Here is a 14,301-nt window from a genome sequence, read left to right on the forward strand (position 1 = left end):
TTTTTTTTAGATCCGTTACCCCAGCACTGACAAGTTTGAAACTGAATATCTAAATTATTATCCAGTATGATAAAACGCGATTTTTAGTTTTTCCTGTTTATTTTGAAAATGACTGAACATTTTTAATTTTGATATCCCAAATGTATCAATTAGATCCAATTAACTACAAGAAATCTGATGTCCAGAAAATTATTCTTGTAGAAAAAGTGTCTATACAAGTTCAGATACAATAATAAAAAAAATAAAAAATAAAATACACGTCACTACAGAGTCAATAAATTAACGGCTTAATTCAAAATTGAAATAAAATAATTCAAGAAATTCAATTAATATACTCATATTAATCTATCAGTGACCCTATCATATAGGTGCCTACTCGCAATGACCAATATTTCATTGGCAAGTTAATAAACAGGTTTTTATAACACATAGTTAAACACGTTTTCGGACGTAATTCAAATTCTACAACTGAACACGGTTGAATCCGTCTTTGGGTGCATAGAAGTACTTAGATTATATATAGTGACTAGGTCGACGTATAAAAAAGTACACAGGCTGTCACTTATTCACGATTGGTTGAATTCGAGTAGACATGTTTTATGAAAATGTTCGACAAAACAATAAACACATCGCATTTAATGTAGCCCACATGGAATCATAAACCATAGTAATATTCTGTTGAAGCTTCTCCATGACTTAAATAATAATATGATCTTCAATTTAACGAAATATTCTGTTTTCTGAAACATAAATACGAAATACGATTATAATAGTAGGTAGGTACTACTATTATAATAGCGATAATAAGTTTTAAATTATTTAAAACACCAACTATTTTAGTTCGTTTTAATCTATGTATAGGAACTGCTGTATTAAAATACCTATAAAAGTAATGCTTTAATGTGAAATAACCGCATCTTTGGTCCACTGTGAGCTATCTGGCGAGGTCAATTCAATGATTCGTATATTTTAAACAGACATTTACGTGCCTTTTCCAATACCTAATAATGTTTTAATTATTTTACTATAATATTTTTAGGCGAATCTTAAATTCGCATCACTTATTTTTTTTATTGTTGCATGCTAACTGCACTTGGCACCGTAATCACATAACATTTGATCGATACCTACGTAATATTATGTTCAAAAAATAACAGAGTCTTGTTTATAGTACCTCCTGAATGGATAATTGAACCCAAGGACGTGAACGTTGTAAGAGATGACCAGGCAGAAGTCAACTGTTCCGCTTCAGGACATCCTAAACCGACAATAAAATGGAAAAAGGGATCCAGTAATAAATGCTCATAATTATATTTGGTCACATTTATGCACGGAAATAATTGTAATTAACTATGTAATTTTAGGTAAGGATTCGGATCAGTTTAGTGAAGACGTAACCGATAACGTAACATCTGATGGCACTCTGGTTATCAGTAAAGTGACGAAGAAACACGAAGGCTACTACGTATGTGAAGCAAACAATGAAGTCGGCACGCCCATAATTTCTATAATTCGTCTAAACGTACAGGGTGAGTGCTGCTTTTAATGTGGCGTAAATATCACGCAGTTTTATAAGATAATTATTTCTGTATCGAAATATCGTACGAAATGATATGAGAATAGAATATATACATACAGTAAAAGCAACTTTTTTAAATTAAAACATATAACACGACATGGTTTTATCTCACATTGCTCGACTAATGTAATTATTTTTAATAGCGTTTTTTAATATCCATCTAATAATATAATTATTATTACTGTGAAGTAAAAAATATAATATAATGAATAAAATCTAGTGAAATATGTTAGTGAATGCGTTCGAAAAGTAGAGATTATTCACTTAATGAATAAAACCAATGTGTACACACTACACATATTATATTATACTCTGTCGTCTCGAGGGTGCATAGAGTCTTGCGTTAAGTGTGGTCCCCAATGAGCTTAGTGAGAAACAAAACTATACTCATTACTTTTAGTGAAGTTGAATATAGTTTATTTAAAATTAACACAAAAGCTATCGAAAAAAAATTTCAATTACTGCAAATATTAGGCACTATAAAAATCAATTTACGAAAAAATTGATAATTTGAAATAATTGTGGATTAATCGCTTTTATAAAATTTGTTTAAATTATACGTTTTAAAAACATAATTTCACAGAAATTTATTTTAAATTATAAAATATTATGTAATTGTTTAATGTACTGTATTCGTTGTATACAGTTATTTATTTACGAAATACATTAAGCATATTTAGTTTCTAACAAACAAACGGATACCTAATATGACATTTTGGGGATGAATATGATTTATGATTTATTTGTGAAGATATGCCAAAACAATTTTTTTAAGTGATGTATAAAATTTGATACGTTAACGTACTTAAAAAAACATAATAACAGTCTAATTTATGACATATATAGCTAGACGTATATATATTTTTGCTTTGAATAAAGTACAAATGAATGCAATTTAAACATTAATATATATAATAGGTAAGAAAACTACCGACATTATCTCTGCTTGTAAAGAAATTTCATAAATTTATTAACTATACTATCACCATAGTGATACAAAATAGTATAATTTATAGCATCTGAATGTCACATAAATTTAAATGTAAGTATTTGGTTTTAGTCGGACTTCAAAACACAATATCCTAGTTAAATGAAGAAGTATTACGACGATATAAAGAGAAAAATGTTTTTGAGAAAAATACCAACAACGTCTTTTCTCGTCAAGAAAAACGATTGAATCATCGAATTACATATTTATTGGATATCATATAATTGTATAGATACATGTTCTATTAAAAAAAAATTAAAAACTTTTGTTAGTTTACACGACTACTTCCGAAAAAACCAATGGCCTTGTAGTTATTATCACGATAGATTTACCCGCGGAATTATAAGTTATGACCATTGTGAGATTTCAGCCTTCTTAGGGGCTTACTATCCACCCAAAACACAAGGGGAACACCAAGGGGAAGTGTTTACCCATAGGACACATCACGTAGTGTCCCTAGAGACAAGTCCGTGGAACCTATGGGCTTTGTACAATTTAGTTATAACATATTAATATAAGTTGAAATAATGTGACACTTTTTATTAAAATTAATGGAGGGAATGTTTTGGTAATCAATAATTGTGTCTTTTTCATGTGGTTTAAAGTAATTATTTTTTAAGAATAATAATAATAATGGCAATTACAGTTTGAAAAAAGGAATAATTTAGTTTCATCCCACGATGAATAATAATTCTTTATACAATCAGAATAATTTTGATGGACAATGTCCTTAAACAAGAATACTATAGTTTTTATTTTATTAAAGAATACTTCAATTGGCAATTACAGTTTGAAATAATAATAATGTAAAAACATGGCAGGTGCACAATTTTAATAAATAATTTAGGAGAATTTCTTAAGACCATATAATGCATGATTTATAAAGGATAATGATTTTTGTGGACCACAAGGGGGTAATAAATAATTCAACGGGCAGCATGGCAAATATTTTAAGTAAACTGGAAATAACAATATTTTGGTCATCATAAGACGTAATTTTTAATTAAAGGGGACTAATAATTTTTTGGGGAGCGTGAGCCTATAAGTCCAGGGATCGCTCGAACACCAACGGCTACAACATTTTCGTTGAAGACGTACGTAATACACTCGGCCCACTGGGTCGCTCTACTTTGCGTACCAACTAAGGGGTTACTGGACGTCAGGTTTATTTAATGAAAGGAGATCTAGCGTCTTGCGGCCCGAGGCTTCGGTGAGAGATAATAGGGCTCGCGTCATGCAACGTGGAGATTAACGTTTTATATAATTATGGAGGGACTAGAGAGATAGGTAAAGAGACTCACGCCATACAACACGAAGCTTAACATTTTATATATGTGGGGGACATGAGGAATATTTTATATTACAGACGACGACAATGTAGTTTTGGACTGATGTCAACTGAGGAAACTGAGTCGATGCAGGCTTCGCTCATCGCGAGCCGTAGTCATATTAGGGTAACATTTCATTGGCATATGTGACACGGAAAACCCTCGATAGAACGGCACAGTGCAAAAAAGGTCCACGAGGTTTTGGGATGTGAATGGACATGGTTTTCTGTGAGAGGTGACGGAGCGGACGTTCCCTATGGTCAAAGGTCTTGAAAATATATTGTCGATACGTCGGCTCCTGGTTCGGGCTGTTGGTAGAGGGTCAAAGTGTCGTAGTTTTTAAGCTCTTATAAAATTGTTTAAAGTATGACTGGGTGGCCAATAGCTGCGAAGTTGTGGCGGCAAACAGTACTACAGGAAGGGATCGGGGTGGGGATTTGGGTACTGTTACATAACACTGTTGATATTGTAATGGCTTGCACGGTTTGCGTAGTATTCGTAATATAAAGAAATAATAATTTATGGTGTTGAGAGTTGTTTTTGGGGATAGTATAATTTACAAGAGAGTCGAAACTCCTGACGTTACACCATACTTCATGATATCAAGATATTATATTATTATTATAGAACCATGGTTGACGACAGATAACTTAATAAATACACATCCTTGTGGTAGTAAATTTTAGCTTGAAGATTGGGCAAATGCACATGTTCCAAAAATAAAAATCTTGTTATTTAACTCAGCCAGAATATAGAAGACATGCTTTAATATATTTATAATAAGAGAACGCCAGATTTACGTAGCCACATTGTGGATATGTTCTCTAGGAAGAAGTTGGAACAAGGGATTATAGAAAAACATCGAGTTATCTATAAGCCCAAATAATGGTTAACGAACTTGACTTGAAGTTTTAACTTGAGTTTTAAAACTGTAGTTAAGATTTTATTTAATACTACGTTTCATATTATTTTATTTTAATATTTATACTAAGAACGGCTTCCAAACGATTATTAAATGATTTTTTTTTTACTATTATTTATATTTTATGATTTGTTGTAATTTGAGATTTTATAGTGCAATATGCATAATATGTGTTTGTTTTATATAAATAAATAAATAAATACATTATTACTATCGGTACCTACTTAATCTTATCGACGATAAATCTTCTTCATACGGTTTACGCTCGTTGCACACTCAAATGTGCACGATGTATGGGTGCGTGAAACCGTTTACCCTGCTCGAACCAATAAAACACGACGACGCCGTCTCATACGTCTTATAAAAATAACATTTTTATTATATTGTAATGTGCATCGTACAACATAATATTATAAACACGATTCGGTCACACGAATCGTGCTGGTGACGGTTGAGCGACGACTTGTCAATAGGCCAATCTATCACGCGCAAGTTTTCGCAGGGCTATGGCTGGTGGAGGGGGTGGGGATGAAAAAAAAAATTGAGAATACAAACAGGAAAAGTTATCTCAGTGCTTCAGTCGATTCTGTTGGACGTGCGTTCGAAATACAACCGGGAACGGTCCCGATCCACCGACCGTGGTTGGTAGTTATGAAATGATACCGTGACGACATATTATCAAAATCTATTATAAGGTCGTCGCATACACACACGCACAAATGTACGTGCGAGTGCACGTGGCGGAGGTGTGTAAATATTTGTACGAAAAGATACTAGAATATTAAGGATTCTCGTATACGTATGTAATATGTATATATATGTGCACTCCGGGAGACCCTGCTGTCGGTTCGAGTTATTTACTCTTTTATTATGCGGTTTCCGACCTTTTTTTTCATTTATTTATATTTTGTATGTTTGTGGTTTTTTTTTCGTACAGACTTACCGCACATTATACTTCCGAATACGAAATATATGTCGATAAACGGCGGTGTGGCATCCATGGCATGCGAGGCGACTGGAGACCAACCGATACACATATCGTGGATCAAAGGATCCGTCCAACTGAACTACAAAAGCGCCAATCTCAGGTAACTAATCCTCTACTAGATATATTATTATCGTTATAAAATAAACGTTAATATTAATTCTAGATGCAAAATATACCCTTCCGACGTCATACCTATAATAATATATTGTATTTTGTATATTAATATTAATATAATATTATCTTGGCGATATTTTATCCTTAATTTATTTGTACGTCAAAGAAAATATTAGTATATACATATAGCACTTAGTTTATAGTTGGGTTAATTAAGTGGAGTTAGGGATAGGTTACACTAAAGTATAATATGCTAATGAAATAATCTAGATTTTAATTTGATGTTTTTTTCATAATACGTTATTGATACGTCGCAAAATTATACACGAATGTGTAGCATGTGGAATTTTTAAATTTAATGTAAACTGCAAAATACATTCTTTTGCTTTTTTTTTATATAAATATAGGTTAAGTTTTAATTCTCCAGAATATACTTTAATAAAAATGGTAAATTAATGTGTTTTAATATTATCAAAACTTTAACATGTTGACTAATTTTTTGTGACAGTGTACAACTACAGAAAAATATTAACAAGCTAAAATGCTTATCCAGAACGCCGTCTGATCATGGTGTTCATAAATAAATAAATAACTAGACAAATATTTCTAGACAATTCGATTCCTGATAAAATGTACTGTATGATAGTGTTAACGTTAAGACTTATAGCAAATTGAAAAAATTAATAAAAAGTTGCATCAAAATAATTATTGTCATGGATTTAAACGTTTTGTCATTATATATTATAAGAAAAAGATTTGTAAAAAATATTTATTGTATAATGCGAAGTGTTTATACCAGAAGAATTTAATGATCAAATACAAAAATTTATTATATATTGTTGATTAATACGATAAGATATGTTCAATAATATATAGGTACTGACGTTTCATATTTAAATTGCAACAATATACTGAATACATACTCGTCGATAAAGTGTGACTTAAATTATCGATTGCTTATGCATATTATATATTATACCACTCTAAAGTCTAAACACTTAAAAGGACAATACAGTTTTGGGTTTTATTTAAGTGTTTTGTGGAACTAACTTGTTACTATTTATGATGAAATGAGTAGTATATTATTAAATATTATTATGTATTGATTATCATATATAAAACATAAATTTCACCGTAGTTTTGATTTATAGTTAAATCATGAACCGTGATATTATGTTTACTAAGTACAAGGTTATAAAAAAAATATACTGAATATTTAAACTTAGAATTTGACAATACAAATAATAAATATATATATTATATATATTGCATTAAAGACGACTGGTATACGAAAAATGTGATGAATAAATTAAGAACTTTGCTGACTTATCTTAAGTTAAATATATATTTAAACTGTATTTAACAAGTCTACTTTTTCAAACAAAAAATAACTATTAACACCACTTGTAACTGCTTTGAAGCATTCAATTTTTTTTCAACGGATTTCAACAAATGTACGAATATAATATGTTTTTCAATGTAAACATCAAAACTTATAATAAATAAATAAGGTATTCAAAATATTTTTCTTGCGCAACTGTCTACAAAACTTCGTAAGTACCTACCTATTATAATTCCTGCCCCAACGAAAAAGGCATTAACGTAATTATAGGTCTTATAGGCCTAATTGTATTATCTCTTTCAAACCATTTCGGCTATATAATTTAACTTAGGTCTTATTTATTATTTGTTTGAAATTAGTGTTCATGTAGAATATAATATAATAGGTACAGCCTAAATATAAACACAAACCCGTTAATCTTAAAATTCAAATCTAAAATGATTACAAGTGGCATTAGTAGTTTTATGTCGTTTTTACAATAATATCTGAACATTTTAAATCTTCGTAATCATTTCCTAACAAAAAATGGCATTACTTTTAGATGGCTTATTCTGCGTTCAAATATTACGAACGAAACAATGACAAAAAAAAACATGATTCAAGAAAAAATATATAACCATTAATTTAATAATATTTACGAGAAATTTAAGCTTCGTAATAACATTTTAAAAATACGGGTCAATGATAGAAAATGGTCCATTTGTAGAGAAACAGGAAAATATTCATGTCTGTCTAAAAAAAAAATACCCAATTTAGATACTATACTTCAAATACGCCCTCGTTGAAATAATGGTAATGCTTAAAAAAGTTCAGGTATTATGAACACGAATACATTTGTAGAAACAATATTATGTAGTTGCGAGGTTACCGAGACAAAATAGAAAATATAATTTTTTTCGAAATCTGGTCACGTAGTTGAAATTTTCTCCAGCGACACGTTTTGTTTGTGACAGCATTATAAACCCAATGTATGGCTAGACTTAGAGATTTTTGAGAATGAACTAAATATTAATATTTATGAGTTTAAAATATTATACAAAAAAAATTAGCCTTGTAAATCTTACACATATATCATCTGGTTACGATGTCATTCGGACATTTTTCTTTCATTATTTTGTAAAGTGAATATAATTATTGATAATTCGTGTTTTGGTTTAGAGCATGACTACATTATTTCAAATAAATAAAAATATATTATAATTCTTTAAACCAACATGTATCTACGTCCACATAAAAATATCCTTTGAATGGTTATAAAATATAAATTAATAAAATAACAATCAGTTACTCCAAAAAGTTATTAAAATTAAATTTTTATTATACTATTTTATAACACGTTCACTATCAATATTTGTTTGGAGTCATAAGCCCTGATCATTAAAATTATTTTTCTATTGTACATAATTATTGAAATGATTGAAAACTTAAAAACTTATTAGAAAAATTACATACAATATAATACTAAAATATAATACGAGCAGTATAGATACTATATTTACTACTTACTAATCTAACTAGATACATTATTGTGATGATTACAATAATCACAATGCTGGTATAATAATAAGACTATAAGCATGTAAATAATTTTGAATCATAACATAAAATATGGCTTGATAATACTAGTTTAAATGAGTTTATAATAAATTAGCCTTTTTTTATGTATAATATTATACACATTTGTCTAAAAAAAAAATAAAACCTTTACGATTTACATGTTGATACACTTCAAACGAGTTATAACTTATAACTACGTAACTTGCTAAACATTTTTGAAAACGTATCTTTTTAAAAAATTATATTGGAAGTAAACCTTTATTATTTTAATATCGACGTTTAAAATTTAGTTGATTGCTGAAGCTAACAACTAGGTTAAATGCAAATAACAGATGATTATAAAATGCTAAATAATATCAATAATTATACAACTATTATACTATATTTTATAATTCGTAATGACATATTATCTAATAGTTTTGTTTGTAACAGATATCAAACTTAATATTTTTTTCTTTATAGGACTATACCTACTGTTGCAAGCCAATACCAATAATACACTTTTTAATAATTTCTTATGTTATAATATTTACGACAGTTTTAAAATTTCATTACAATGCGATTTATATTCTATATTTATCATAATAGTGGAATAACAGTGCAAGTTTAAAATTAATTAAAATATTAAATTCATTTTAAACGACATAATACATTAAACGTATTTTCGATGATTTAATAACGTACATTTATTATTTACTACTGTTTATTTTCAAAACTAATAAATCCTATATAGAATAATTCAACATTTAAAACAAGCATATTATGAAATTCTTAACTTACTAGTGACAGTAAAGAGATATCAAAATTATAATAAATGTATGGTATGTGGTTTTTCACAATTTTATTAATCATACCAACTGATTATAATATAGTACCTAATCGACAATTTTAAATTTATAACTTAAGTCATTGTTTTATATTCATATATCATACAAAAAACCTCAAAGTATTCTGGAAATTTAAGTTTGTAGATAATTGTATTTATTTTAAACAGTTTATATAGTTATATTAAATGTAAGTAATGCATTCAACTGAAATATGAATTAAAAACAAGATTCATATCAGACTACACAGATGTGTATTTATTTATATACAGTAATATTTTTTTATTTCTTTCATAATTTACCATACACTAATTTTGAAAATGTCCATTTACCCATAATAATTGCGATTGGGGAGTATTTATCCATTGTTGCTAACTGTATTTTATAACTATTATACATATATGAGATAGGAACACGTTTTCAATGAATAAATCAAATGATAATACACTGTCGGTTGTCAATAGATATAACGTAGAGGAAATGTACACTGATACATCTGTGAAGTCGAAATTGATTATCAGTAAAGTGAGTGCTGCCGACTCGGGAAGGTATGTGTGCGTTGCGGAAAACTCGTTGGGGAAACACGAGGCGGCCATGGAATTAGAAATTAAAGGTATGTCAGACACGAAGATTTCTAGTGATTTATCTCAACATTACTTTGTAATTAACTTTAAATTGTTTTATATAGTTTTAGGATCTCCACCGGATGATCTATCGTGCAACGTCACCACTCCCAACAGCGTGAGATTGCGATGGACCGACTTGAACGCGAATAACTTAATGAACGACTATGTGCAGGGATATGTTCTTACCTATTCAAAGGTGGTACCTGCGGATGATTTGATAAGTGAGTTTATATTAAAAAAATTGTATGAACAAAGTCTTACAACACATTACAATTATGCTAATTGTTTACCGTAAAAAACGTATTGATTTGCTAGAAAAATAAAAATTCTTTTTCAGACTATTCTTTAAAGTATAACACTACTATGTTTAACATACATATGCCCTTTTCTCCAACGAAAAAATAAACTACGATTTAATCCGAATAGAATGCTGTTTTTGTTTTTAAATAAATACAAAAATATTGGCTGTATAGTTAAGGCAGCTATAATATTATGTTATTAGTAATATAATTAGTAAGCAGAGAAAATTATTTCCGTGTCTTAATTACATTATTCAAAATTATTCGGAAGTATTCAAATTAGCGTAACGATAGCTTAGTGAGCTACCTTTTACTTATAGCAATAAACGCATTCACTTTTAGTAATTTTACAGCTTTGTAAACATCGATTGCAACACTAACCGATAGAATATTGATTACTCGAATAATTAGAATAACTTGAATCGCTAAATTAATATTTAACGTAAAAATATTCATTTTAAATTTTTTTCAAAAAATTAATATATCAATAAAATAATATAATATTATACAACTCTAAAAATATAATAGTTTAAAAACATACAATTTAAATTAAAATATTTAAAGTGATTTTTTAAAAATTATATGATGATTACTTTAAGATTAACATAAAACAAGATCTGTGATTTCATTTTTGTTTTATTATTAATTTTGAATATTATACAACTGGTACAAGTGAATCAAAATTATTGGAGTAACTTTTTTTCTCACACTAATCTAGAACATAATAATTTATAAAAATTGTAAATATTAGGCATTTTAGATTCTGATTGTTGCGAAGAATATACCTAACGTTTTTACAATGATGGAGTTATTTTTCTTTCTTTCATCACTCTGATGAATGTTGATACATTTGAAGAGGTAAAAATTCTCTGATATTTTTTTAACAATTAAATTTGTTTATTTATACAAGTATGATGTATGAAACTCCACCTCCACTCAGAATTGTTTTCCGTATTCACCATTAAATTCACATCCAACACATCCATTACAATGGCATAATCAACAACTACTTTATAATAGTTCGATACCCACTTGTGAACCTTTTTTTTTATTAATGTATTTTGTTTGTGTTTTTTTTATTAACTTTATTCTGTTACTTCCAAAACTTGAAATACCTACTCAATAACTCATCAACATGTGGTTATTTTTAATTTATTCTTAAAATATTTGTTGACCCTCATTCTAAATGTATCTCACAATATAAAATAATTTATATGTATTGTAAGCTTTAAATTTCAACAAAAGCTAAGTTGTTAAATGACATAACAAAACATTATTAATGTTATACCATAATTGTATTAGTTAAAAATGGGTAGTTAAAAACGATTTTTAACTTTATAACATATTATACTCATTTGTATTATTAATGTTAACAGCGATACATAAATAAAGACATGATTTATCAATTCAATTTGAGGTCAACAGTGAATAAACCCGTAAATATAATCTTGAATTCGATATACTGTATACCTAAGTCGTATCGAATTTAACTGTTTCCATAGAAATCCGATTTAAGTCTATCTTCACTATTCTAAAATCTTGAAAAATTATTTTAACAAAGTGCTCACGTTATATTACACGGTGAGTAAACCTAAAACTTCGTCCGTTTATATAGGTACCTTTTCTTGTTTTAAATGGCGAAAAGCCAACGACAAAATTGCATACGGTGTATGTTGGAATTCAATTAAAGCTTTTTGGTGCCAAGATGTACATTTGCAGCACACTACACTATTTCAAATAAAAAAGCGAACTTGTCACGCCACACCTAAACATGTCTGGGAGCTCAGTCTGTTAAGGAAAAAGATAAACCTTACGGGAAAAAAAAAACTACACAAGTGTCTTTTATGGGTTTCAAAGTGAAACTAATAATTTAAATCGTTTTAAATGTTGTTTTTGTTTCAAGAGTTCTAAAAAATAATAAATTCTTATCTACATATAATAAAGTTAAAAAAAATTGTACTGATAATATTTACCATGAAGGATATTACTAAATTAGGTGTTTTCGTTATTATTATTAGGTATATTATAATATTATTATGCTTATATTTGATTTATCATAAATAGATTTTGAACATTCATAATAAAAGTACTATTATTATATTCGTGACAGATAATATTATGAATGTATCAATACTTATAAGGATTATAACAAGGTTTTTTTATTTGTACCTATATTTGTTTGTTATTATTATATTTTTGTATAAAAATAAAATCTAAATAATAACCGTAGTAAACAGTCCAATAAATGTATATCATTTTAAATTGTGGTGCACGCTCGGGACTTGTGAAATATTCAAACTTAAATATTATGGTTTACGTTGTATTTCTTATGAGTTGTGACCTACGAGTTACACATTGTACGATCAACATATAATATTAATATATTATTAAGTATGGTAGGTATATACGTTCAATATAATATGCCAACTCAATTCATATTATTTACAACAATATTTCTTGTGTTTTTTACTCTGAATACATGTTTATGAGTGTCTTCTGATATTTACACATAACCTACAAAAATAAGATGTCCTCTAATGTAAAATACATTCCTCCATAAATGTCAATAAAGTTTTTTAACAATACGTTTTAAATACATGTTAATAAATAATTAGTGTATTTATCTGAGATACAACTGTTGATTAATAATTTAATATGATATAATCTAATAAGAAGACAAAGTTGTTCAGTGTTAAATATAAGTTATTTATATTAAAACAATATTCGTGTCTCTGGTAATATAACCGTACAACGGCTCCATTATATAATTATCAAAAACTAAAAGTTTTTAAAAAGTGGAAAACAATTATATTATTTCAATTAAAACTTTGCGTTTAATACCGCAGATGAAGATTATAATAATTATACTGTTATTCATTAATTTTGTTTATCAGATCTAAACGTTTGTAACTAATTATTATAAAACTTATGAACACAAAAAAAAATAAGGCATTTTGATTTTTTATACGAAGATAGTAAAATAATAACCCGTAATAAAATTAATAATTTACTACCAAATATGCTATACTATTTTATATTATTTAATACTACATTAAAGTTATTTTACTAAAAAAATATATTTTGATTAATATTTTTCATATACACTTTTAAACAATCACAAATGAGTATACAATTTTATAGTTTCATCCCATATTGTTGAATCACAACATCAACTTTTGCAATTTATTGCAGAGATTGAACTTTTAGTAAAATTCATGTTTATCGTAAGGTTAGTTACTTATATATTATTTTGTCATTAACAATTGAATTTGCTTTTTTTAGGCGAATACAATGAAATTGAAGTTTTTCATAACGGCGATGACGCAACTATTTCCAATCTCGATACTGACACTGAGTACGTATTTTCCATCAAAGTGAATACGATTCAAGGTCCGGGAAAATCAAGCAAACCTCTGATTTGCAGAACTTCAGAAAGTTGTAAGATATTTAAATTATATTATGTCCTTTGATTTATTTCTTCGCTTTAATAATTGTTTTTATTTTTATAACGTATCATACATTATATTATAACATATCTTATTAAGTTCCAGAATATAATCAAGCGCTATCATGAATCGTAATCAGGGAAATTATTTTTTTAAACAAAATTGTCGTGAAATTTGTTGATGACAAATAATTGACAACAGTAATTTATTTCAAACAATTATCATTCCCCATTTCTATAAACCAAAAATAAACTTTTCGGAAGTTTCAAATTTCCACATTCCTAACTC

At 27.9% G+C, this 14,301-nt stretch overlaps 1 protein-coding gene across 1 annotated transcript in view; it reads left to right on the forward strand.

The window, feature by feature from the left end:
• LOC100570276 (Down syndrome cell adhesion molecule-like protein Dscam2) overlaps positions 1–14,301 on the forward strand; it is a 143,211-nt gene that overhangs the window by 119,422 nt on the left and 9,488 nt on the right. Inside the window, exons 8-13 of the mRNA XM_029489031.1 lie at positions 1,172–1,291; positions 1,365–1,529; positions 5,755–5,905; positions 10,107–10,255; positions 10,331–10,489; positions 13,850–14,005. Of these exons, the coding sequence (XP_029344891.1) occupies positions 1,172–1,291; positions 1,365–1,529; positions 5,755–5,905; positions 10,107–10,255; positions 10,331–10,489; positions 13,850–14,005 (900 nt within the window). The remainder of the gene's footprint in view (positions 1–1,171; positions 1,292–1,364; positions 1,530–5,754; positions 5,906–10,106; positions 10,256–10,330; positions 10,490–13,849; positions 14,006–14,301) is intronic.

Source organism: Acyrthosiphon pisum, chromosome X (assembly GCF_005508785.2).
Source record: "Acyrthosiphon pisum isolate AL4f chromosome X, pea_aphid_22Mar2018_4r6ur, whole genome shotgun sequence".
Lineage (NCBI taxonomy): Eukaryota > Metazoa > Arthropoda > Insecta > Hemiptera > Aphididae > Acyrthosiphon > Acyrthosiphon pisum.